Source organism: Crinia signifera, chromosome 3 (assembly GCF_055691185.1).
Source record: "Crinia signifera chromosome 3, ASM5569118v1, whole genome shotgun sequence".
Taxonomy (NCBI): domain Eukaryota; kingdom Metazoa; phylum Chordata; class Amphibia; order Anura; family Myobatrachidae; genus Crinia; species Crinia signifera.
In genome coordinates, this window is record NC_139219.1 from 277,648,134 (window position 1) to 277,675,622 (window position 27,489).

General features: G+C 42.4%; 1 protein-coding gene across 1 annotated transcript in view; it reads right to left on the minus strand.

Annotated features, from left to right (window-relative positions):
* The window catches only part of ANO7 (anoctamin 7), a 109,174-nt gene that overhangs the window by 20,061 nt on the left and 61,624 nt on the right, over positions 1-27,489 (minus strand). The window contains exons 5-19 of the mRNA XM_083178168.1: positions 26,837-26,947; positions 26,336-26,457; positions 24,078-24,135; positions 23,281-23,391; positions 20,373-20,535; positions 18,019-18,109; positions 17,315-17,411; positions 14,126-14,269; positions 12,164-12,301; positions 11,760-11,858; positions 10,971-11,073; positions 8,995-9,106; positions 8,049-8,103; positions 5,747-5,844; positions 1,016-1,155 (exon numbers count right to left, since the gene is read on the minus strand). Of these exons, the coding sequence (XP_083034294.1) occupies positions 1,016-1,155; positions 5,747-5,844; positions 8,049-8,103; positions 8,995-9,106; positions 10,971-11,073; positions 11,760-11,858; positions 12,164-12,301; positions 14,126-14,269; positions 17,315-17,411; positions 18,019-18,109; positions 20,373-20,535; positions 23,281-23,391; positions 24,078-24,135; positions 26,336-26,457; positions 26,837-26,947 (1,642 nt within the window). The remainder of the gene's footprint in view (positions 1-1,015; positions 1,156-5,746; positions 5,845-8,048; positions 8,104-8,994; positions 9,107-10,970; positions 11,074-11,759; positions 11,859-12,163; positions 12,302-14,125; positions 14,270-17,314; positions 17,412-18,018; positions 18,110-20,372; positions 20,536-23,280; positions 23,392-24,077; positions 24,136-26,335; positions 26,458-26,836; positions 26,948-27,489) is intronic.

The window sequence follows — 27,489 nt, forward strand, 5'->3', positions numbered from 1 at the left end:
CAGCACCAGGCAGAACCAGCCAGATGGGTGTAATGCCAAAGCAGGGGGCACACTCAGGGGTAGATGTATGAAGCAGTGATAAGGGAGGAGAAGTGATAAAGTGCCTGGTACTTTATCACCGGCCAATCAGCTCCTGACTGCCTATTTCTAAACCCAGCCTGTAACTTAACAGTCAGGAGCTGATTGGCCGGTGATAAAGTACCAGGCACTTTATCACTTCTCCTCCTTTATCACTGCTTCATACATCTACCTCCCGGTGTGGAGTCCCCCTGCCATCACCACAACCAGCCCCAAAACTGGGCTCCCCATTGCTGGAATGCCTCAGGAAGTAGAGACCCCCAGAATAAAATATTGATCCCCCTCTCCCGAGCAACAAGCCACCTAGTGGTGGTGGTGGTGGTGGTGGATGTGGGGTTCATGGGACTGCAAAATTGGGGCAGAAGCAGAGATAAGGTAGGATAAGTGAGCCAGTGGAGAAGTTGCCCATGGCAACCAATCAACACTGAATTAATATCTAGAATTTGTAGAATATAAAATTATAAAAAGCTGCTGACTGTGGCTGCCATGGGCCGCTCCTCCTCTGGCTCACTTCTCTGACTTTATAACTGCTTCACACATCTACTCCATTCTTTACAGATGGCCCACAGGTCCCAGCAGGCTAGCCCCAGCATTAAATCACTTGGGAGTACCACAATTAAGCGTCACAAAAAGTGGAAGGCACAAAAAATTCCCACCACATGTTAATGACATACAATATCTCTGATGTCTTGAAGACCGATCCCATTTACTGCAGGGATTATAGAAATTACTAGTAAGCCCACTCGAAGTCAATGCTTCGAAAGCTAGTAGATTTAGTTTCACTTACTGCCAACAGATGGCAGTGTTTCGGAGAAGTGCTATCTACAGCACATAACATTCGCAGATACAACTAAACCAGCTTACTGCATTATAATATACCTATCTTCTTAGTGCCTATACTGATTTTTAGCAACTTGATTAGCGGTCAGTCTCTCACCCATCTCTAGGTACTCATCAAACAGTCCTCCATAGCGGATTAATCTATAATCTCTTTCCCATGGTTTCTCTGTGTTGTCCTCGTTCTTTTCATCAGATTTGGCAGTGGAGATTTTTTTTTGCAACCAGAGAGTCAGTTTCCTATATGTGAGAGAATGAAATAATAAAGAGCGAATCGAAAAATACAACATTGTATCTAATTTATAGCTACTATCAGACTTAAATCTGGTGTGACACTCCAAGACTAGTGCATACAAATAATAATGGAGGGTGGCAAGTTTACACCATAGTCACTAATAGAAGAGATTAGAAACCAACAATCATACCGCATTTTTGTAGCTCAAGCAGCGCTTTACTGCTAATTATTTTGCCTCTATGTGCTTAAATATAATTATTAGCTAAAGTCTTAAGAATATAATTCAGGGGTCTTGTTCATATTTTCCTTAGAACCATTTCTTACTGGTGAAAGGAGTCGGTGGTTGGAGAATATTTCCCCCCAATAACTAATAAAGGGGATATGGTCGTATTGTCGACACAGCGTCAGGTCGACATGTTTTTTTTTTACTGTTTTTTGAGCAGACATGCCGGTATTTCATGCCCTACCATCCACTAGGGCGTGGTGGGAGAATAAAATAGTGTGCCGAGTGCAGCGAGGCACCATGCCCCAAGCATCGCGAGCGATGCGAGGGGCTGCGGTTACTTCCAACTGTGTCCATGTCAACAACATTCGGTTAATAAAAAAAAAAAAAGTAAAAAACATGTCGACCTTCCGACCTAACCCATGTCGACCTAAAGCTGTGTCGACAGACACTTGTTGACCCAACGGTGTCGACCTAATGACTGTCGACCTAAGTGCTGTCGACCATACAATCCACGGCACTAATAAAGCTCTGCCATTCCTCAAGTACATGTGATGTAATATGTATATGAGGGAGATCTCTTGATAAGATTATGGCAACTCTCTTAAGGCCCCCATACACTGAGCCAAGGCACATGCAGCCTTGCAAGCAATACCGCAACAATACAGAAAGCCTTTCATTGTAGTACCAGGCTCAGCTTTGGCATCATACACAAGTCAGCAGTGCCCAAGTAAAATGGAGGTGGTGTGGTCAACGGCAGCTGCAGCCATCGCTCTCCCCAGTTCAGCACAGGGAACTGAGCAGCATGTGAAGAGAGGCTGTGTGCTGTCAACTCTCTCCCCACTGCCCGGCTCCCTGAAATGCATGAGGTGTGAAAGGGGTGAGAGGGGTAAGAAGGTCCCAGTGCCTTCTGCATGTGAAGTCTGCCAACATGCACAGACATTGTGTACAAACATACATTGGGCCCCTCTGGTGATCAAGTGCTTTATTAATATGTATTCTACCATATATATATATTACAGAAAATAAACGGAAAGATGCAGAGCCCAAATGATGCATTTTTTTTTTTTTTAAGCATTAAATTTTTATTGAACGAAATGTTGTCCAAACAGACAATTTTTTTTAAGGGGGGGGGGGGGGGGGGGGGGGTACAGAAAAAAGAAAAAGGAGGGGATGGGGGGGGGGGGGGGGAGGGATAAAGGATACAAGATTGCCAACATAATTGTAATAAGTTACAAATAGAAGAACATTCTCAAAAGCATGGGCAAATAACACTGTAAAACACATGCCAGTAGCTGAACCGATGTAAGTATTGTCCAACACAGCTGCAATAAAGAATAATAAGTGTTAACACAGGCCATGACTGCCAGGCCCTGGGGTGGATCTAAGAGACTAGGATAGACAAGTCCACGGTGTCACTAATCAAATTTGAGCGGCCCACCTCATCACAGTAAAGGGACCAGCCAAACCATTTCATGTGTATTGAATTTGGGGCGCTGGTGTATCTAGCTCCCGAAGTTTCGAATAAGTAATGCTTGTGAACTTTCTTGAGGATGGAGTCTATATTTGGGGTTGCATCAGATTTCCATAGCTTAGCTATAACAGCTTTTGTAGCTATCAACATATGTCCAACAACGTATTTGTCAGCCATAGACATAGAGGAAGGGAAAAAGTGGAGCAGTGCCAGGGCAGGGTCTGGTGAAATGGAACGTTTTAATATGGAGCTCAACCGCTGAAACACTTCCGCCCAGAGAGGCCGCAGCTCAGGGCATTCCCAGAATATGTGGAAAATATTTCCTACATGTCCACACTTCCTCCAGCATAAATTTGAAACAGTCGGCCAGATCTTGTGAAGCCTCTCTGGGGTGAAGTAAGCCCTATGAATGAGCTTAAAGAACATTTCTGAGTGGTGTAGACATCTAGAGATCTTAAAACAGGACCTGAATACCCCATCCCATTCCTCCTCTGTGAAAATCTTGTTCAAGTCCCTTTCCCAGCTCAGCTGGGGAAGGGTTTTGTTGCTATCCTGGGGGGAGAGAAGATATGAATACCACTTAGAGATCCCTCCTTTATGGGAAGGAGCACTAATTAAATTTTTGAGGCGAGGTGGAAAATAGGGGAGTTTATTTGGAGTGTGTAAATGTGCTTGAAGCCAACTTCTGAGTTGTAAATAAATAAAGAAATCTCTCTTTGAAATATTGAACATTCTGCAGGTCGGAGAAAGATCTCAACTGCTCGTCTGCGAATAAATCTCCTATAGAGGATATGCCCAGAGTAATTATCTAGCTGGGGGATGGGAATTAGCACCTTAAGGGCCTTGAGTGATAAGGCCCTTAAGGTAATCTCTAATATGGTTCAGTACACAGGCAGCTAAATAGAGATCTAAATCCGGAAAGGCCACTCCCCCAAACTCCTTAGGCTTTACTAACGTCTTCTTGGCTATTTTAGGTCTGGTCCCTCTCCAGATGTATTTAGCTAAGAGTTTGTTGAATTTTTGGAGTATAGACCTGGGGGGGAGCCTAGGGATAGCTCTAAAGAGATACATTAATTTTGGTAACAACACCATTTTGGCCGCGGCGATTCTCCCGAGCCAAGAGACTTCTTGCAACATCCACTCTCCGATTAAATTTGAAAATGCCTTCAACAAAGGAATATAATTACACTCAATAACGTGTTTTCCAGACGCTAAGTGTATTCCTAAATATTTTAAGGAGCTAGACTGCCATGAGTAGTTATATGTTTTCCTCAGCTCAGTGACTGCGTCGGGAGGAAGGCCCAATGGGAGAGCCTCCGTCTTGCTAGTATTAAGTTTATAATAAGAGGCCTCTGAGTAATCTTGCAAAACTCTATGCAAAGCGGGGAGGGAGTGAATGGGGTCCAAGATACATAGTAGGACATCATCGGCAAAGAGGCTGATTTTGTGGGAAAGATTGCCAATTGATGGGCCTAGGATTGAATCGTCGCATCTTATGCGCTCCGCCAGGGGTTCAATGGCCAATGCAAAAATTAAGGGGGAAAGGGGGCACCCTTGGCGAGTGCCATTGGTAATTTGGAAACTCACTGAAGTACATCCATTAGAGAACACCCTAGCGGAGGGGCAAGTATAGAGGGCCAAGATAGAGTCTAATATCCGACCCTGAAAGCCGAATCTCTCCAAGGCCATTTTCATAAAGCCCCAATGGAGTCTATCGAAGGCCTTCTCGGCGTCTAATGAGAGGACTAGGAGAGGGACCTTCTTTGCTGAGCAGTGTTCTATGACGTCAATTACCCTGCGCGTATTGTCGGGGGCCTGTCTGTTTAATACAAAACCTACTTGATCGTTTTTAATGAGGGATGGGAGTAGAGGGCTTATTCGGTTAGCAACCAATTTAGCATACAGTTTTAAATCAGTGTTAAGTAGCGCTATGGGTCTATAATTTTGGACAGAAGAAGGGGACTTGCCAGGTTTGGGTATTGTAACGATGCGGGACTCAAGCATTTCAGGGGGGAAAAATTTAATGTCTGAGGCCTCATTATAAATCTTTACAAGCATCGGGGTCAGCTGGGTTTTAAATGTCTTGTAGAAATTTGAAGGGAAGCCATCAGGTCCCGGGGCTTTGTCAGGAGGGAGAGAATCAATAGCACACTGGATCTCCTCAGGAGTCCAAGGAGCGTTGAGAGATAGGCAGGTCTCTGCAGAAAGTGAAGGGAGGGAGATTTTATCAAAGAAATCCCTCATCCCACCAGCACTAGGCTGGGGCGTAGAGGGATCCTCCTTCAGGTTATAGAGCTTAGAATAATACAGTGAGAAAACATTAGCGATCCCTTCCGGATCATTGACCTTCGAGCCATGTTCCGAGTGGATCATATGTATCCTCTCCTTGGCTCTCTTGCCTCTCAGCTTTCTGGCCAGCATTCTACCCGCACGATCCAAATGATGCATATTGGCCCTGCCCCCTCCCCATTGACCCTTGAATCAATAATATGGTGCCCGCTCTGTGGTCTGCCTGGGTACGCCCGCATGTGGCACGGAAGCAAATGCATTCGTAGCTGATATCCCATATACAGATACTTGATCTACATCAGTTTGCATCTCAAAGCAAATTTTGGGTGGGGTATGTCCAAGCTGAAATCTAAATTGCAGTGTAAGAATAAAGAAGCCAGTCCTGGGCGAATCTATTTTCTGCGTATGGGACAGTAGGTGCAGACTGGGACACATCCCAAAAAACGATGAAATGCCTGCATGTTTTTCCCACTCACACCCTGTTAACTCCCACAAATGGCCCTATCCTGTCAGCCCCTTTGCAAATAAATCCTTAATAAGTCCCATAAACAGGTCTAAGGAACAAGGCATCACCAGCTTATTGCTTATAAACTAAATTTAGCATACTCACGGAATTACAAATTCTATTGCGTTGTTCAAAACTTGTTTCCCCACCATAATAATCAGCAGCTGCTGAGCCAGCTCAATTAGACACCCTTCTGGGCCACACTGGAAAACAGCAAAGATAATGGTTACATAGGTCTTTTTTAGTGCTTACATTAAATTGTGAAAAGCACAAGTGGTTGGAGGCCTCAGAAGTGCACTGAAACCGTAGAATATTACGTAAGGCCGGCACTCCATGGCTCAGTCCAATAGTATTGGCACCAGGTGCCCTCCCTTGGTATATACACACACACAGATTTTAACTTGCAATGCTAGAATATATTAAGATAAGCAGTAGTGGAACTTGTGGGTGATGTGCTCAGGTGCAAAAATATCATTTGGGCCCCCCCCTCCTTCACCCCAAACCAAGTTCTCAATATGCAACATGGCAGTGGGTGACAGGGTGAGGCAGAAGGTGATAGGAAAAAAAAAACAGTGGATCACAGGAAGAAGGCGACAGAGGCAGCAGTAGGCCCCTTAGTCCTCAGGGGCCCCGGTGCACTGCACCAATGGTAGTTCCACCTCTGAAGTTAAGAGTTGTTAAAAATGGTTGGTATTGATATGCTGGCGGTAGAGATCAGACAGTTGGAATGCAGACATGTGCCTTTCAATGTTTAAAATACTCACCAGGATCAGGCTGCATTTTGACCATAACCCACCCCTTCCTGCAGCCTAACCGTAACCTTCCACCTAGTGCCCAACCCTAAACCCAGTACTTAGCATTATAAGGTTTTTGCATTCTGTCAGTCAAGATCCTGCCATCAGTCTCATGACTGTCGGGACCCAGACTGCCAGGATTTTGTCCGCATCCCTTTGCATCTGTACAATGAATGATTATTCATTATCAATTTCATTGCCTAGTTTCAATAGGTCTTGAAGACTAGAGTATAATCTGGAAATTATGTTAGACATTGTAGCGTTGGGGAAGGAATAGAGCGTACCCCAGTATACTGTACTGTGCATATTCCTACAGGCCGTTTATTTTGTAATCCAGACCTAAACTTAGTGCACAGACGGAACTTCAGATGCATAACTTCTTGAGGAAATGGAGTCACCTGCCTTCAGGCTCCAAGCCCCTAGAGCCAGCATCTTCATGTACAACAGCACCTATGTGGTACACAGCAGGATCCAAATGTGACCGCTGCTGTTCAAATGGAGATCTGCTAACACTGGTAATAGGGACCAGGATGGCTCCTGCACTGCTGCACTGTGAGATGGAACCCATTGGTGAATGCCGATACTGAAATCTGGCAAGCCTGGCCCTGACCCACCAGCCACTCACAAAGCATACCTGGAGCCCTGTCAATTCACTGTCGGTACACACACATTTGTGTTCCTTTTTTTTATTTTTTAAAGGGGGGGGACCCAACAGTCAGAATCCCAGGTCTGAGCCAACAGTATCTCTGCAAGGCCAATTGCTTAATAACCCTGCACACTTTCTTAATGCATTTCTAAGCTCTGCTGAAGAATATATGTGGGAGATTTATCAAATTTTGTGAAAACAAAAAACATACTGCAGTTTCCTCATACACCTAGCCTCAGTGCATCATACAGGATGGAATGTCCCGCACAGCTCAGCCGCACCAGTGTAGAATAGTTTATTTTTCTTTAAATTTTCTATTTTATTTATATTGAAGATGCAGCAAAGCACCACTGAATGTGTTCTACAGAAGCCAGGGTGCAACTTTCACTGTAAATTAATGAATTAGGGGGACTATGAAGCTGTGAATAAGTTGCCCTGCTGTTACATATCATTTTATAGAATTCACTTGCATACCTCCCAATATTCTGGAGGGCCAACTCGGGACTCTGTGAAGCCCTGCCATGAGGCCCGTAGGGGGTGTGGATTCAGCTTAAAGGGGGCGTGGCTTCATGGAATGTATGCTATTGCAAAGCCACTCCTCTATTTCGCCGCTGTGGGGGCATGGCCAGAGCTCTGACAGCTGCTGGCCATGCCTTCTCTCCCTTCTGTCTCAGTGAATATTCCCACTCTGTTCTGTCTCAGCTAAGCAGAGCAGCGGTGTGCAGGGGGTCTCCCAACTGCCCCCCCTCCACGGGACACTGCCAGGGCCTAGGTGGGATGAGGGGCAGTCCCAAACAATCAGTACAGTTGAGGCATGCACTTACATTTTACTATCAAATAGCTTGTTATTATTAATAATTAACTAACTGAAAACTCTGTTACTGTTCATACATTTAAGAAATTAAATAAGAGATAACAGAAATAACAGACAATAAAGCTTATGAAAACGATTGGCTCGCATACTCACTTCTTCATTGCGGAATTGGAAAAGAGTGCTATAATGTCCTGGGTATCCTATAAATCTGTCAAATCGTAAAATAATAGTAGTAGTAGTTCATTTATTTATAAGGCGCTACAAAGTGTCCGCAGCGCCGTGCATAGCAAACAAAAAACAAATTACAAGGTAACATACAGGGGGTGTTGATAAAATACAGCATAAATAGGGGTATAGCTGGTAGAACTAAAATCAGCATCAGTTCTGAAGTAGGTGTCGAAATTGTCGAGGAGACTAAAGATGAAGTAGAGGAAGGGAAGAACAGGGCAGGAGCGCTGGTGAGGTAAAGAGGTAGGGTGAGTACGTGAGGAAGGAGGACCCTACTCATGAGAGTTAACAGACTAAAAAGGAGGTGGGTGGACGAACAAAAAACAATAGGATAAGTAGGAATGGATGAGAACGGATGGAGGGGTAGGGTAGGCAGGATAGGAGGAGCAAAAGAGGTTAGGAGGAGGAGGGATAGGCTAGTCGGAAGAAGTGGGTTTTGAGGGAGGGCTTGAAGGAGCACAGTGATTGGCGGAAAGGACACTGACTGGACAAGCTTACATTCCATGATCAGTGCCCTGAGTGTGATCAAGTGCCACCGAGGCTTGCCTTGTAAGCTGCAAATAGTATCATTGAAGTCACCTTACGTAAGTGTAATGTGCCTCATTACTCATCTCATGCCAACAAGCCTTGATCACAGGGGCAGCAGACCAAAACTAGTTTTCTAAGTTTGCTAGTGCTTAAAATGTGGTCTTAAATAAGCAAATTTGAATTTGCAAAATTCACCTCTAGGTAGGACAATGTTTAAAGCAAAATATAATAAATGTACTTTTTAAATCATTGTTCTCATAAGCAGAATGTGCTTCGCTGTACAACTAAATGGTGAAATTACACAACAGGTTTCAAATGACTAGGACATGTTTTACCAACTCACCTTCCTTTGAAGAACGCAATGTATATTGGTGTGGAATAATAATTAATAAACTCGAAGATGAAGACTTTTAAGGTGAATGCATCTTCGTATTGTGTCTGTGTGCGGTGCATTTCTGAAAGAGTAAGAAGCAGAGTATTGTTGTTACTTCATTTTATTGCATTTGCGATTATCTGTATGATTTAGGGTATACAAAGCAATAAATGACAGCAACTCAGCACAAACCTGACTTATACAATCTCCTTATATAGTATAGTACTTAGCCGGTAGTAGTGAAGACCTCTGGTCTCAGGTGCTGATAGTATTGATTATTAGTATCTATGGGTATCTATGACAGCTTCTGGACAGGGAAATTTGGCTGCTGCATATTTTGGGGACTTAAAGGTGCATACACACTGTACAATTTTTTGACCAATTTGGTTGAAAGACATTTCCATTGAACCCAGTGTCCTGGACGAAAGATGTTGAGAAAAGATATGGTCAACAAACAAACGATGAATGATGATGCGCATACCCGCCAGTTCATCAAGATTGTTCGTCAACTGTGCATGCAGCTCAATTTGAATATCTTTCAAAAAGAGACTATAAACTGTAGCTAGATCTTTCTTCTTTCGTCTGTCGTCAATATCTTTAGTCCAGGACACTGGGTTCAATGGAAATGTCTTTCAACCAAATTGGTCAAAAAAATTGTACAGTGTGTATGCACCCTTACAACCGTGATTAAGGTCCGACGATATCGTTCAGAGAAGTCATCCTGACATGGCGCCATTGCAAATATAGTCAGCGTTTGACTGCATGCACAGACGATAGAGGGGGGGGGGGGGTTAGGGGGTCATTAATGACCTGCGGGAGTGCACATCAAACTATACATTAGATCTGCACGATAAAATCATTAACCATATAGTTATTGTGCATATCATTAGCAAAAATCGTATAATTTGTATGCAAACTTTGACAAATTTTTTGATGTTTGCTCTTATGTACAATGATAAAATTGATATATTCTTTGTTCGGTATTGGATAAACTTTTCATTTATTTTTGCTGTACACTTTATTTTTTATTTGACTAAATAAACCTGTTTTCACACATTACACTATTTGCTTTTAGATATTTTATATCATGCCTTTTAGATAAGAACACAGGTCTGATCTTTGGCACCAGGTTATATTTTACGTTAACTAGCACAAAATAGATACATATACACACCGATCTACCATATCATTAAAACTGCTGTATTTTTTCCCCATCATCCCTATGGGGACCTTGGGTCTAGTTTAAGCTGCCTGCAAGCTGATACTAGGTGCTTCAAAACATGATAAAATGGAGAGAGTGATAACTGTCCAACACCCGACACCCACAAAGCCCTTCCCCAGACTTTGAATTAACAGAGATGACCATTGGTGGTTGAAACCATTAATGGTCTGCCATTGCATAGTTTGCGACTGTTGATGACCACCCATAGGTTTGCAATCTATAGTAACCATTAATGCAGAGCACACAGATGACAATCCCTGGGTCAAACACCAAAGCTATTTGATATGATCTTTATTGAAAGATCTGAGAAACATAATCTTTTATTTACACATATACTCAAATTAAGCCTAGTGGTTTACATAACTATTATTTTGTATTCACATCTTAGAACCTTATAGCTCATAGTCACATGTGTTTTAGGATGCTGATGACATGTCTCTTGTTGCTTTTAAGGCCCATACACACAAAGTGATAAAAAAAAAAAAAAACGCTCAGAAAATTTCAGTGAGATCATTTAAAAAAAAATGTTCTGCTAGATCCAGGTGACATCACTGAACATTATCCGTAAGTATATTGTTCAGTGTGTACGCTGCTAATTATCCACCTGTGGGACCAGAGATCGTTCACGGTATTGGTAGTCACGCGGGCTGTCTAGTGTGCACGGGACTTTAGACAGCAGTAACTAATCAGTCTTGATGGGTCCACTCAGTTTAATATTACTCACCCCAGCGTGTCAGAAAATGAGCCAGAGACAAATAGATCTTGGACAGCACAAGAATTATGATCAAGTTCAGTATGGACCCGGTGATGCTGACAAAGAGCCTTGCCTATGGGATATGAAGAATTATGCAAATGAAACAAGTTCCAACATACTGTATACGCAAACTGAAATGTGTTCATTTATCATTTTCAATATATACTGTAAGTAAGATTTAGTGATCATTTACAGAAGCATAATAGTGTAATATAATAGTGTCTTGTTTTTCTATTTTGTTGCTCTTTAACAATATTTGTGTTGTTTTTTTGTCATGTCAAAGGGACTTTGATCCCATTTTTTATGGGACGATAAATTAAGAGTGACATTTTATGACTTGTATAAATAAAAAAAATAAAAAAAAAGTATTAGTTCTTACAACGCACTGCCTCCCATGTTACCGACCTTACGCTGTACCAGCACATGTCTTTACATACTGTGCTGCCGCAGCCCTTAAATTAAAAAAGATGTTTCTATTGCCATTCAAATTGAAGCCCTTGATTGATCTTTTCACAGTTTCCGTTATATATATTGGTAATGCCACAAATGAAATCATATCATAACTGATGACAGTATAGTAAGACAAATAATGTGTATACATAGCTGATGAGATAATACATACAATGTGATGCTGGGGAACATAAAAACTTTTTATTCCCACTGCTGGCATTATTCCCACTGCTGGCACACCAACACTATACACTGATATTTATAAATATGCACTGAACACACTATCAGTAAGAAGAGTCTGTTACTTACAGATTTGATGAGCACCTTGTTGTCACTTTGTGCAACACGCACAGAAATGATGAGCCGGTATATGATGACCGAAATTAAAGCCATGATAACGATCGTAATCTGGTAAGAAGAATATTATATAAGAAAAACCTGGGCATGTGAAAGGACTCTATTTTTTTTTAACAACCCCTTCCTAATCTAGCTTTCCCTCTACACAAAATGAATAGGAGAGGTCCCAGATCCAATGCACCCCCGTAAAAGTATCTGAGGAGAATAGAACAGAATAGCAGTGTGAAGCACCCATTCTCTCTATATTACAGCAGCCATGGATCAGGAGACTATACCCAGATACCAGGAATGCTGCAGATAACATGCTCATCGTGACAGTGTTGCAACACATAGTGAGTGTAGTCGGAGCCTCTCACCATTAATATGATGGCCATGAATCCTGTCAGGACTCTACGAAGACGTACAGCTTTTGGAAAATATGGTTCCATCACCCCAGTGATTGGATTGCACGCACTGAGAGGAGCTAATGCCGCAAACTCAGGACGAGGAGTTTCCTGAAATAGAAGGTCACACAGATGAGCTAGTCACCGACAGATGGCTTCACACAATCCTCGTACATTGAGGTGACTCAACAAAAGCACAGGCTGCAATTGGTCTAGGAGATAACATTCACTTTCATACAGAGCCCAAGAAATATAAAGATCTACCGATCACAAAAGTAATGTTACCTAGGGTTAATGCAACATGTTCTAAACCCATAGGCAAGAGTCTGGAACCTTGTTTATACAAAATACATGAAAAGACGTGGATTGCAAGGTGGGTTGACGGCTCACAAATCTTATTATTGTAGTTGCTTTACTTGAAGTAAATACATTTATGTTATCCTATGAGTTGACATTGAAAATGTTGCATTGAGAAAGGAATGCTGGGGTATCTGGTAAGCTGAAAAATGTTTCCCAGTGACAACTCCTATATATTTACAGTATGCCATAAACATGTTGAATCCCCTCAAATATTCTGTACTTGTTCCTGTAAAGCAGGCCTGCTGTTGTGGCAATCACAATAGAGAATAACAGATATACAATGATTTGGCCACTAACAGAAGCTGACCATTTTAAAAGCAGTATTGGGCTGGCTCTCCGGTATTTTGCCGAGATCCGCTGCCAGTCTGTGCATGCTGGGACAATGTTTAGAGGCACCCAGCTCTCTCCACTTGCACAGGACACTGAAAGCAAAGAGATCAACAAGATATTATTGATGTCAGTACTAGGTCCAACACGTGCAGGGATTACTGCAGACATCCTTCTTCCCAAACTGTCCACAAGTTCCTGGACAACAGCAGGCGGTATGTTTCGCCCTTCCGCCATAAACACAGTGCCCAACTGTGGCAATAAAGGAGGTCAAGTCCGCCTAGAATACACCTGTCTAATTTGTTCCAGAGGTTTTCAAAGAAGTGAAGATCTGGACTATCAGCTGGTCAGTCCATCTGGGTTACTGAATTGTCTGTAAAACCATCCTACAGCATAACGCCACCTCTATACTTTACTGTATCTACTGTATACTCTGGCACACTTGCACAGGGGTGTCCAATCACTTTGGGTCTAAATAAAGTACAAATCAGCATCACTGAGTGCTTAGGATGTCATGATGCCGTTTGTATGTGCTGAATCGGGTACAGAGAGGTGGGTGTCTTTAAATGGTGTCACGGCATGCTCAAACTGGCAGTGGGTTGTGGCAATAACCTGGTGAGTCAATGTACATCTCTGTATGGCAGGTGCATATCCCACATCTATGGTGGAAACCATACCATGTGAGGCCACTATTATTACTTCTTTTTATAAGGCGCCACAAGTGGCTTGCATCATCGTACATAGGGCACACATTAGAACAATACAGGGTACACAGAACTAAACAAAACAGTAACTGAAAAACGAAAACGAGTTTTAGTACACAATACAGCTGAGATTTAGGGTAGCAGAGGAGTAGTCTGCATGGTACCAGGGGGAGGTTGTCATTGGTAGAGATGAATGAATGTGAGATGCGGGTATAGATGGTAGGTGAGTAAGAGCTATAATTGAAATGCAAGAAGAGGGCTAGGAGAACAGGAGGGAAGAGGGCCCTGCTCCAAGGAGCGCACAGTCTAGAGCAGGGATGGGGAACCTTTGGCCCTCCAGCTGTTGTTGAACTACACATCCCAACATGCCCTGCAACAGTTTTAGAATTGCCAAACTGTAGCAAGGCATGGGATCTGTAGTTCAAAAACAGCTGGGGGGCCAAAGGTTCCCCATAGCTGGTCTAGAAGGAGCTTCATCATTCCTGTTATGCTGCACAATTAATGGAGAGCGTTAAATCAAATCAAACATTTATTTTCAATTCACCTCAATGTCCTGGAATTCAAAGCAGCCCCATCGGTAGGACAGAGTGGCATTCAGCCTCTTCCAGTACTCTAAGAAGAACACTGCCCAGATTGCCATAAAGAAACTAAACAACAGTGTCCCTGCATTGTCAAACACGACTCCGAGCTGTGGAGAGAAGGCACACACATTTTGAAACAAACAGGCTAAGAGGTCTGTTCACTAAGTTTTGGAGCAAGAGATAAAGCACCATTCAACAGCTTCTGGGATTTTTCTAACACAGCCGGTAACATGGCATTTAGCAGCTGATTGGCTGGAACTCTCTAAGGTCTACTCTCCATTTAAAATGCTGCTACTGTTTTGAGCTAACAGACTGAAAACATGAGGGACTTGTCACTGCCATATTGACTGTTACATTGTTCATTCCTTTTTAAAGGAATATTTGCTTCGAACTGTATTCAGTCTTTTGCAATATTGTAATTTTATTAAGACATTTTTGTTCTTTTGCATCTGAACTATTTGTACAAAGCATAATAATATACTGTATTAAATTTGAGCCCACCTCTCTTGCAGTCTAATCCCAAACTCCCCACTACCACCCAAAAGCCTAACCTTAACCTCCCCATTCCACAGCTTAACCCTAACCCCCCTCCTGTTACCAAAACCTAACTGCGCCCCTCCAGCAGCCTAACTCTGCAGCCTACTCTAAACCATCCCCTTCCATAGCCTAACCCTATCCTCCCCAATCCCCTTAACCTAAAAAGTTAACTATCCCCTCATACAGCTTAATCCCTACTCCCCATACACACTAGGCCATATCGTTCACAATATTGCTTTCGGAGCGATATATATAACGCTTAGTGTGTACGCTCCCTGACGTTAACAACCCTCTCCCTCGTCCAACATCCTGTAGCACCTACATCATACACATTAATCACTAGAATGCCTGGTGTTTGTGTTACTTCTGCATTCAACTTTTTATATGGTTCTATCCTACATTTGCCAAAAGTGCATATACATCCACTTTTATAATGATCCCCATTGTGGACACGGAACACACAAAAAATCTAAGTACATTTAAGAAATACCATACATGTTAATATGCGACTGTTGCAAAAAGATGTAGTCATCATGTCAACAATAAAACAATCAAAAAGTTGGCACAATGTAGAACATCAGGCTGACATGGTTAAAATATCAGCAACCAACATTTGACGAGACACAGTGTTGAAAAATGAAAAGTCTATGTGGTTAAAAGATCCACATAGTTCAAATGTTAACTGAATAGAGTGGTTGTGTAGCTGTGCACCGAGTGATTGGTTGGGGTTAGCTGCTGCTCTGGGACAGTTTGACCATTTCTGTATAGAGTATATGTGATATGGGAATTGTGCTGCGCTTTACCCCCTATGAAATGGAGTCTGTCTGTACCATTTGTGACTTATTGGTACCAATAAATGATGTGAGCAGGTATGTCATAAGCATTGTATGTACTTCAAAACTGATGACATACACAAATTATTACAGTACATGTTAAATTATTACAATAAACTGTAAATTACGATGTATTTCGGGATCCTGATATACAGATCTAGAAAGTTTACTTCTGTCCTACTGTAGGTGGTGGTGAATATCAGGTTATTGTAATTGTTATTGTGTCAGGAATTTTTGTAGTGATTCTTCATCTCCTCTCCATATGTATTGTATGGTGTAAAGAGCACAAGAACTATTCCCAGTCTATCACCTTGCCAGATGTAATGATCTTCCCACCAATCAGAGCTTGGCATTGCTGGGGGGGGGGGCGAATCTTCTGCCCATGGCGGTACCGATGGTTTGTACTGGTTTTCGAACCAGATGTAATTGTGTTTTAACATGAAATCTATGATGCTGGTGATCAAATGTATCTGTTGTGGTGTGATTGTTGCATCTTGGGTGAGGTGGGGATTAAGACTTTCTAATCACTGTTCATGGTCAATTATTGAGTTAATTGAGGTGACATTGCATGTTACTAACCATAGACCAGTGATGGCTAACGACTATACAAATGTTCCACCCACTCAGATGCTTTTGGTCAGCAATGATCTGTTCCTGTGATTAAATCAGAAAACCCCAGAGTTCCAAATGAACAAGTAGTATTATGGTTGTAGGGAAGCTGGATACAAAAGGATGAACTGTCCTGAACACCAAGCACCTCAGACTAATGTGCCAAAACTTAGTTCTGGAGTCCAGCATGCTGGTTTACGATCTGTAGGTGAGCCTGAAGAGAATGTTCCTACTCCAGTCATTCCAAATAAGTGTGGCAAATAAAAAGGAGAGAGTAACCTGCACGACTAGAGACCCAATCCAGGGCCATTTTTTTTCAATCCCGGGATCTGTGTTTAAAGGGCTGTGGTGCCAACTGCAGCTCATTACCTGTTTGGGATGAGCAGGAAGACTGGGCAGCTGGGCCCTGTACACAGCAGTAATTGGGGAAGGAGGGGCAGAGAATCCGGTCAGACGTTTCAGCAGGGTTGAAGATGAGGTGACATACACAGCAGCAGGCGGGAGAGGACGCACGATGTGGACTCCAAAATGCAGGAGGGGGGGGGGGAAGCCATGTGACTTCTGACAGACCTGGTGGGGTCAGGACAGTGCATGGCTGCGCAGCTTGACCTCTAACATCACGCTGCGCAGCCACACAACTTGTTGCTGGGCAGCGCTGGTGCGGTGAAAGGGATAAAATGCGCATGCACATTTCAATCCCGAAATCCAAGGATTAGACACGCCAATCCCGGGATTGAAATCCCAGACAAAATGCCCTAAATCCCAGGATCCTGCCGATCCCTATGCACGACCAAAGAGCTATCCCAAAACATGTGAAGAGAACTGTAGAAGGTCCAAGTGGACTCTGATGTGTCAATGACTTTAGTGAGCCCCCATCATATTGATCCTGCTGCAGTATTGAAAGATTTCAGTGTGAAAATGACCATGGCAGATGGACTGGAGCAAGCGGTACCCATGGGAATGGTCTAAATGGACTGGGAGCTGGCCAGAAACTGAGAAATCATGAATGGCCTCCCAAATAGCGTGGTTCTGTGTCCTGGATAATGTCTCTAATGGAGGCTGCATAATATACCAGACAGAGGAGGTTTAGTTTAAAGTTTAGCACTGAACACTAGGAACCCTAGCTATGCATTTCCCTCATTTGTGACATGAATAAGCTGGAACTGTGCTCACCTTGTATTGCTCACAGGTGCTTGAAAGGTTCCAATATGGACAAGCTGCACAAACAGGACACATGTGGAACATGCCATTACTCTCACAGGCTTCTTTCCTGACAAAATAGAGAAATGATGCATAAGCATGGATTAATATTCATTTTCATGATACTAGTGAGTCAATTTCTAGTAACTGAAAGGAGAGCTTTCCCAGGGTTTTCTCCCAGGTTGGGAAGATTAATACTGTAACTATTACATCATCATTCCAGGGTGTTTACACCCTACTGTGTCATTGGAGGATGCACAGTGCATTCTATGGCAGTCAGTGGGAGATGCTGTGTATTGTATGGCAGTCGGAGATGCTGTTTATTGTATAGCAATCACTCAGACTTGCTCTGTGTATTGCTGGTTTCCACTGGGAGATAAACTCTTTATTGTATGGCAGTCACTGTGGGAAGGGATAGATACAATGTGCACTATGTGGCAGTCATTAGGAGAAGCTCTGTGTATTGTATGGCATCAAGTATATTATGGCAGCCATTGGTGTAAGCTATATGTATTGTATGGTGATCACTAGGATGCTTACTGTATTGTATATTACTATGGAGCTGGATGTTCTGGGTTCATGTAAGCAGTACATCTATCTTTACATCTGAATACTGAAGGTAATTATATTATTAATATTTTACAGCTACTATAATTTGGGGAAAGTTCTATACTTACGCAGGTATATCCGTGGTCATTAAGTAAATACCCGCTATAAAAACAATGAGTCCGACTATAGAAGCAGGGAGAAGACATGTAGTATACAGACCTGCAATGTTAGAGGGAAAATCATGTATGGTCACCAACATTAGACTATTGTTACAACTAACTAATCTGTAGTCGTCTACACACCCTATGTACAGCTTGCACACTGTTATTACACTGTAACTACAGCTTCTATGGCTTATATATGCCGCACAAGGCTAATCTTTTAAGCGAATAACACAATATATACAAATAAGGTCCAGAGCCAACCCACAAAGTAAACCTGGAATTAATCTGTAATCAGTGCTAACTGTTTCTTGTAATGTCGGGAATCCTCTACAAATGGAATACATACATCACAAAAATAGTGCAATGAATAGTAGTGCATCAAACAAAGACTCAAAATTACTAACAAAATGTAAAATATCCAGATAAAAGGTGACGAGGTGTGTGGACCATACGCCATAGGCGCTCCGTATGATCCTGAAATAGAATTTGTATTACTAAAGAAGAAAAAAATAAAATAAAAAAGTACAATAAACCATGAACAGGCAAATAAAATGTATTTAAAAAATAAAATAAAAAAAAGAAGGTAGAAGAGTAATGATCATATGGCAGTGGTACAATAAATTATAGCAAGAGAACTTTACACTTTAGGGACATTCTTACCCAGATCCTGATTTTGGAGCCAGCTGTATTTTATGGGCAGGGTGATTTTTCCTGCTGTCATGTGGTTCATGTCCCTTGGTTGTCCAAGTCACTGAAACAAACGCGTTTCAACCCTCCCCGGGCTCTTCAATGCATTTATGGTACTATTGCCATATGGTCATTACTCTTTATACATGTTACTTGCACGTTCATGGTTTAGTGCACATTTTATACTTCTTTAGGAATAAAAATTTGATTTCACCATCATTCTAACCGCCTATGGTCCACACACCCAATAATCTTGCATACTCTACCTGGTATACGGTCATTAGGTCGACCCATATTACGTCGACCACTGAAGGATGACATGGCTTAGGTTGACACAAGAAATAGATTACATGGCTAATGTGGACATGAGTTTTTCACTTTTTTGGAGCCGGCAGGCAGTATTTCATGCCCTACCATCCACTTGGGCATGGAAGGAGAATAGAATAGTGTGCCGAGAGTAGAGAGGCACCATGTCTGAAGCATGGCAAGCGCAGTGAGCCATGCGGTACACATTGAAGGGGACTATGTGGAAAAAAAAAAAAAATAACGTCGACTTTCCAACCATATTGACCTATTTCATGTGTCGTTTCAAGCCATGTTGAACCTAATATACAGTAGGTTCAACAGAATGACCCATACCCCTCTACCTCACTGGTTACAGATGTGTATAACCAGGGCAGCAAAAGAACAGTGCACAGAGGAGCACTTCTCATTAGATCATTATAAAATATCCACATGGCTGCTGTTACACATAAAATAGAGAAGTATAAAATCATCCACGTTAGCAGCATAAATATTAGCCTCACTTGGACCGGCACTTGGACCGGTGTTGAACATCTCAGTCTATAGGTTAGTATGTATTTGTAGATTATGCACAGACAAAAATAGTCTCAAAGCAATCGTGTTAGTATATATTCATTATGTTGCAGGGTGAGAACATTATAGAATATCCGGTACTTGTGTATTATCACGACACCCCCGATTTCCATCGCAGGGCATTGTACAACCACAAAATCGTGTCGCATCGCATGCCATGCCATATGATCGCATATGATTATTCCCGATTTTAAATTGTACAGGCACCCAGACCCGATTTTACATTGTACACCCACCATGATGGGTAATGACAATGTAAAATGCCCCCCCATTGTTAACGCCACCCCACTATCAACGCCAACCCGAAGCGTGGCGAGCGCAGCGAGCCCGTGAGGGGCGGCGGTCCGCGTCCTCCGACCTTTTCATACCCCCACTATACACGTCGGCGTGGAGTGGTTTTATATTACGAGGGGACACGTAATACTTGTGAAATAATGCGCGTGTCATTGCATACCTTAATTAGTGGTATGCGATGCGACGGGCGCCGTGATACTACACAAGTACTGAATATCCCAATGAGCCTTCTTTAGGAGGCAAATAGTGGTAACAGGAATTAACTGAAATATACTGCATGGCGCATGGTTTCAGTACATAAGTTTGCCCCATGAATCATACAAGTTGTGGCGAGGATCATTCAGATTAGAAGCCTACAGTAGAATACTTGCCTATATTTCACAAGACTGAACGGATATCGCTGCTTGTCATGATAAATGTGGTAACACCGCTCTTTTCTCAACTCTACTGCGTTACCTTACCCAGCCATGCAAAGTACAGCGCTATCTTCTCTCCATAGTACTTCCTGATGTGATCCAGCGGCTGGTACTTGTGAAACTTACGCCAAGAAGCCCAGTATGCAAACAGTATTTGTCTGTACGTCATAAGGTTGGGGTCCGTCCCTGGTATGTGGGTATATTCGCCCTGACAGAAGTAAAACACTGGTCATGCACGGTAATCGCCAAGATTGTGGCTTAAAAGTAAAGGTTAGCAAGTCACAAGGAAAACCGTACATGGACATGCAGCTGAAAATGTGCTCTGGAGTACATGATCGGGTCTGGTCTATTGTTACATCACTACAACATGAATATCTAGAACACTTATTTTATTTGTTTCTTTTAAAACTTTTTGCAATGTTTGTGCATGGATAGGAATGACGATGATTGATACTCCTCCATAATGTAAAGTGCTGCAAATCCATAATGAACAGACAACAGCCCGATTCCGGCAGAGTTAATCAACCAAGAGACCAGCACTACACCAAGATTAAAAAGTATACTGACAACTTTTGCACCTTTATGTTTTAATACAAGTTTTCCACGTTCTTTTGAGTGCCGCCTCCTGTTTTCATTAATTTGGAAATCGCCACATATACATATATATACATATACATACACACATACATACATACATATATATATATATATATTTATATTAATATACTGTACCTCTGCATACCTGCCATTTTAAACCTTACATGTATGTGACTATGGGCCTTATTTTGGTTCATTCTTTCTGACAAAATCCTTCTTAGATGGACAAAACCATGTGCACTGCAGGTGGGGCAGATGTAACATGTGCAGAGAGAATTAGATTTGGGTGAGTAATTTTGTTTCTGTGCAGGGAAAATACTGACTGCTTTATTTTTACACTGCAATATAGATCTCACTTTGAAGTAAAACCCCACCCAAATCTAATTCTCTCTGCACATGTTACATCTGCCCCACCTGCAGTGCACATGGTTTTGCCCATCTAAGAAGTATTTTGTCAGAAAGAATGAACCAAAATAAGGCCCTATATTATTAGAGTAAAAGTACTCTTTACATTTATAATCACATCGTGCGCTTTCTGTTTTTTTTCTACTGCATGTACTCCTTCTTGAGGTTTTGGTGTTACCTCTCACCAGAATACAGCTGCACTGCATGATCTAGCAACGTATGGACAGTTCTCCATTATAAGGGATTATTTGCGTATATTGACCAGACGCGCGTGTGTGTGAGTGTGAGATAGATAGATAGATAGATAGATAGATAGATAGATAGATAATGTATATATATTTTTTACGATAGAAACAAACAGTGGCACTTTGTGGTCTTGGTAAAAAAAAACAAAAAAAACTTTTAGTAACTTTAGTGTCCCGACACCAGTTACTAATTATTTTTTTCACCAAGACCACCAAGTGCAGCTGTTTATTTCTAGCGTAATATCTATAAATATCTATCTATCTATATAGACACCAGCGGCAACTGACCATAACCAGGGAGAGTGCCGGGCTGAATATATAAACTTTTTGGACTTTTTCATACTTGACCATCTGTGTGGACACCGATTGGGAAAATTTGTTGACTGCAGCAGTAGAGGAATCAGGCACCAGGCTCAAACATGGCTAGCGAATGCGGTACACTAATTGGGGTCCAAGTGCTCAGTTGTCAATATTGGACACCAAAACCAAGATGAAAACCTCATGTCAAACTTTTCACGTGTCAACCACTTCATGGTCGGCTTTTTACTAGTGGCGACCTTGTGCATGTCGTCTTGGACTTATAGTATATTCTCAACTAGTGAGAAGTCAATTAAATTACAACGTTCGTATTCCAATAAAGGAAGAGGCATAATGAAAATGTGTATAAAAAAAAAAAAATCTATTCCCAGGTGATCAGCCCATCCGAGCCTACAAGGTGCCAACATGAAATAATCTATGAAAAAAACAAAAACCCCACACAATTTATATATATTGCACATACACACAAATTCAAAAATACACCACATAATATACAAACAAATAAAAAAGGTCAAAAAGTGACATCAAGTGACATCAAGAACAAACAGCCCTATAAAAGTTTCAAAGATCCCAGAATCAAATACCAGTTAAAAAAAAAAAGAAGCTCTTCATTGAGACCAAAAGGAGAAACCATAATAAATTTGTAGCGAACGTCACATTTCCACTGAAGAAGTTTTTGTGTCGATCACCATCCCTTTTCACTGGTTAAATCTGATCCATAGGTTCTCCCAAGTCCTGCAGAGTATGTCCAGCATCATCAAAATGTCTGGACACGGTTATTTAGTGGTTTATGGAAATTTATAACCTATTTTGGAATATTGTTTACCAAGGGGGACCTCAGACATGGATTTCACAGCTTCTGGGACTGCAGATAGCCTACTGTAGGTCAGGTCATAGGCTTTCCTCTACCATGTATACAGAAAGGTTCCTCTATATATTGCAAAGATCCTACCTATTCTCACAGGATTTGTCTTTCAACAATACAATACTGGGTCAATCGGAGGCAGATTTATTCTACTGGACATGTCCATTAATTCATCTGGTTGAAAGGATTCAATTACTTCTGAGAACATTTGTTTAGTTATATGTCACTAACCCCTGGATGGGACTTGATTGCCATTCTTCCAAGAAGGCACAGAATCTCATAGGACGGCAGACCTCTATCTTGGTGTGAATACTTGCTGTACAGGTCAATCCCAGGCAAAAATTTCAAGAAGCACTTATGGGAAATGTTTAAAGTCCTTTTATGTTGCAGAAAAACCTTGTAAAAATGTAAATTGCCATCCGTTACGAATACCTGGCATGCTATTAAAATCCCAAAACAGCACTAATATAGGTCATCATAATATATTTGCATGGTAACTTTTGCACTATACACAGGTACTCACATCATGCAGAGGGTATGCATCAGTTAGCACATTTTCACGCAGTAATCTCTCCACTCCAATCTCACCCTTACAGGTGCTGCCATATGGAGTGCGAGCCAGAATTTCGTAGAGCTGGAGAAAGATAAATAAAAACCCTCAGGAAAAAAAACACATTTTTATTTATTTAGTATTAAAATCTAACAATATAAACTATTGACGTACAAAAGGTGAGAGAACAGACCAGTAATGCCAATTAGGTCACAAATATGGTAAATATAATGAAGAATTACATCCAAAGCAATGAAAGCCTTTAAAAGGTTTTTCATCTCCAAGTAGAACACAATCAGGGCCGCCACTAGGAATCTTGGGGCCTGGGACGGACCTTCAATTCCCCCCCCCCCCCCTCTCCTACCATTACTTACATAGCTGCGGCGGTGCGGCATCGCCCTTGTTCCTGCATGCCTCCACTCTCTGAGTGCATCTCCTGGGGAGCTCACACTGCACAGTGCAGCCTGCAGAGTTCCGAGCCCCTCTGTGTTCTAGGCTCGGTGCTCTGCAGGCTGCACTGTGTATTGTGCGTGCCTGGCTGGGGGGCCACCAGGTAGGGGAGGCGGTGTGCGAGGGTGGGTGCCACTGTGGGCAGCTGTACCCACAGCACCCCCAATACAAGTAAATCATTACTGAAACCACCATTAAACTTCATTTGGGGGGGGAGGGGGTTGTTAATTTACAAAGATTGGAGTTCAACCAAAACGGTTCTACAGTAACAGTAAGGCATTTGAAGTGCATGGATACGTTTATTTCAAATATATACGCACCATCTGGTGACGCTGGGTATTTATGAAAAATGTCTCTTTGTTCCCACTTCCCAGGTACCTGGAAAGAATACACATATGGAATAAAATGTTTTGCCAGCTTGCATCACATTGCTGCAGAGGTGTAAGAGTTTTTTTTATCACCACTTCTAAAATGCCAAACCTCTCCCACCCCTCTGTAGCCGCACACCTAGATATGAAATAACCCAATTTACATCTACTGGTACAAGCATAGGCGTGCGCAGCCCATTTCATTAGGGGGTGCACTGTCAAAGGGGTGTGTCTAGCACCACCTATTGGGCGTGTCTAGCATTGCCCATTGGGTGTGTCTAACACCGCCAATCATGTTTGTCTACCATCATCTATTGGCACTCGCTACAATATAAAACGTAGCGAGTGCCAATAGATGCCTATTTCAGTTTTAATCTTTTTATTACTGTGTGTAACAGTACATGCACATAAAGTCACAAACATATATGGATGCAGGGCCGGATTTGTGCCTAGGCCCGTGAGGCACCGGCCTCAGGGTGGCACCAATTAAGGGCGGCAGGCAAGCTGACATTCTGTTAAATGGCACAGCGGGTGGGCAGCGGCGAGTGACGAGCGCCACCGCCGCAGTCATGAATTATCATTTGTCGGCGGCAGCGCCGCTCATCACCTGCCACTGCCCACCCACTCTGCCATGCACATTACATCACCGCTTAGTGGCTGGGTCCGACGGTCCCCCTGTGCATCCGGAAATGGCTATGGCTCACTGCTGCCGGCTCCCGCCCATTGGCTACTATACACACACACAGTCTATTGGCTGCTGTGTATCCAGCAGCTGAGCGGCAAGCAGATCCTCCCTGCGCTCAGTCAGTCACAGTGTGTGAGCCGGAGACTGACGGAGACACTGTGCTAATCACTGTACTAATAAGTGCCTCCCTCCGGGTCCTCTGTACAGTGAGCAGTCCAGAGTGCTAAAAAAAATATTAAGGTGGGCTACAGTTACATTTTTATGAAATATATAAATAACAATGTATATACATATATGATTACATTAAAATAGGGGGAGGGGGGGCACAAAAATGTTGTGCCTAGGGGCGGCCTGGCCCCTAAATTCGCCCCTGTATGGATGGTGTTGGTATGCAGTGATATGACAATGGTCTAGTTAGTACGATAAACAATGCAAAACACACAATTGATTGATGGGCAATTCTTTTAATTGAATACAGGTCTAAAAAGCAAAAGTCTTTGGTAAAAGATGTTGCTAGCTAGGGAGTTGTTCATAAGAATGGGCACAGCAATTGGGGGTGCCTGTGCACCCCTAACACTCAATGTGCGCACACCTATGGGTACAAGGATCCTATTTGTCATTACATTTTTGCATATCTGAATCATACATTGGGGTGATCCTGATATCTGCTATGGTATGTTTCTGTGGGGATGCATTGCTGTCAGATTTACTAAGCTCTGGAATGTGAAGCTCCTTTTAAGTTACAGGAACATACTGACCTTTGTACTACTCCAAGATGGAGGCAACATGCACCACTCCTTACCCCAAAATGGCTGCATCAATCAGCAAAAAACATGTTTCTATATGGGCTGCGAATCGGTCAACTTCCATCAAGCTCCAGAATGCTTTTCCTTTTACGTCAAACTTCACTATTCTATAGAAGCCTATGGGCTACTAATTTTTACTGAAAGAACCAGCTGTGCATGCACCAGGGACCAGAACCTGGAAGCAGTGTGATTACCATGACATCTCTTCCAGCTCTATGCCAGGGAAAAATCGGTTATTGGAAAGAAACCGGTTACGCAAAAAAAAAAAAAAATTCCTTTCCACTTTTCGAATTGTCAAAATATTTTTCAAAACTGTATTACAAATGATTATACTGTACTAAGCATGTCCCTTAATGCAGATCCATGGAGAGGGAAGACTAGACTAGCTCTACTACCCTGGAATGGCTACGGGGCTTCCAAATGTAGGGTGATCCTCAGTAGAGCATTCAAGTCTAACAAACAGCCACCACCCAGAAAAGTGGGGGCTCGATAATGCAATTCATTGCCACATCATGTGCCCCACATAATCCTTGCTGTGCCACTAAATAATCAGTAGCAGCATAAAAACAAGAACAAATTTGTAAACCAGTCCAGGATCAGCATCCTTTATGCTCCTATTATTGGTGTTTAAAGCTTCATTTCTTTAATGGACATGCTTTTAATGCTTATGCAGACATTTACATGTATATAGTACATATTCACTTTTATTGTGACCTTACTTCGTAAATGCACAAGTTCTAAATGGACAGGTAAACAGCTCAGGAGGTGGTCTTGGTACATTTTCTTTGAAAGAGCATTTAACTGCAGGGAAACGCTGATGACTGGATTCACCAGACTGGACCTAATAAAAAACAGCAACATATATTATTATATAAAGTGGGTTCCTTTATGTGCATAAGTGCCAATGCCCCATATACATAATGCCCCCACCAGTCTCACCGCTCTTGCCCAGGCTTAGAGTTGAACACACACGGTGCTATTTTACCTTGCGATGCACGCCCCTGCGTACATCATATCATAAGGTACAAATATTATGTGCAGCCCGTACTTTATGGACTAGATACCATCTAGTTCAAAACGCATGCTGCTTTAGCATGCATTATGAACTAGATGCAATGCGATCTAGTCTAAAACGCACCTTTAAACTTTTAAATATAGTACTTTGCCATTATTGTAATGTCTGCGTTAATCAGCAGTTGTGGAATTCCTCACACACAAACCTTGTACAGGGGCGCTCTCATGTATATATCTTCAGCAAAGTAAGACAATATGTTAAATGGAGCATTGAGCAGCATGAAATTCACAGTCCGGTCCAGAACTTGGAGTGAGTGCTGCAGCAAAAAAAAAAAAAAGTTAAAGCATTCCTTAAGTAACAACCAATAAATAGATTATCACATGTACATGTCTCAGGGCAGGGTCCTCTTTCCTCATGTGCTTTGAGGGGTCTATACATTTACGGTGTTTGTACTGTACCTTTACAAAACACTTAAGCTAGCGCTATCTAAAATAAAACACACTGACACAAAAAGACACGAACACCATAGCATTAGATTTCAAAGGACAGAATTATTTATCACTTGGAATGACCCTGCTTCATAAAGGACTGGCAATAAGGAGTCATGTAATGTCCAGCTCTAGCCACAACTATAAAATGGTGGCGACATAAATGCCTATGTTGGGACAGTATCACCACCACCCTTTAACTGGCCGGGGGGGGGCACTCCCATGGAGCAGGGCCCAATTATCGCGTGTCCCCGCCAAGGCAGGACACCTGCCGTCTGTACTTCCCAACGCATTTATGCCACAAGTGACGGCTGGAGAGTGATGCCGTACCGCCTACAGCAGGGCTGGGCAACACCGGCCCTCCAGATGT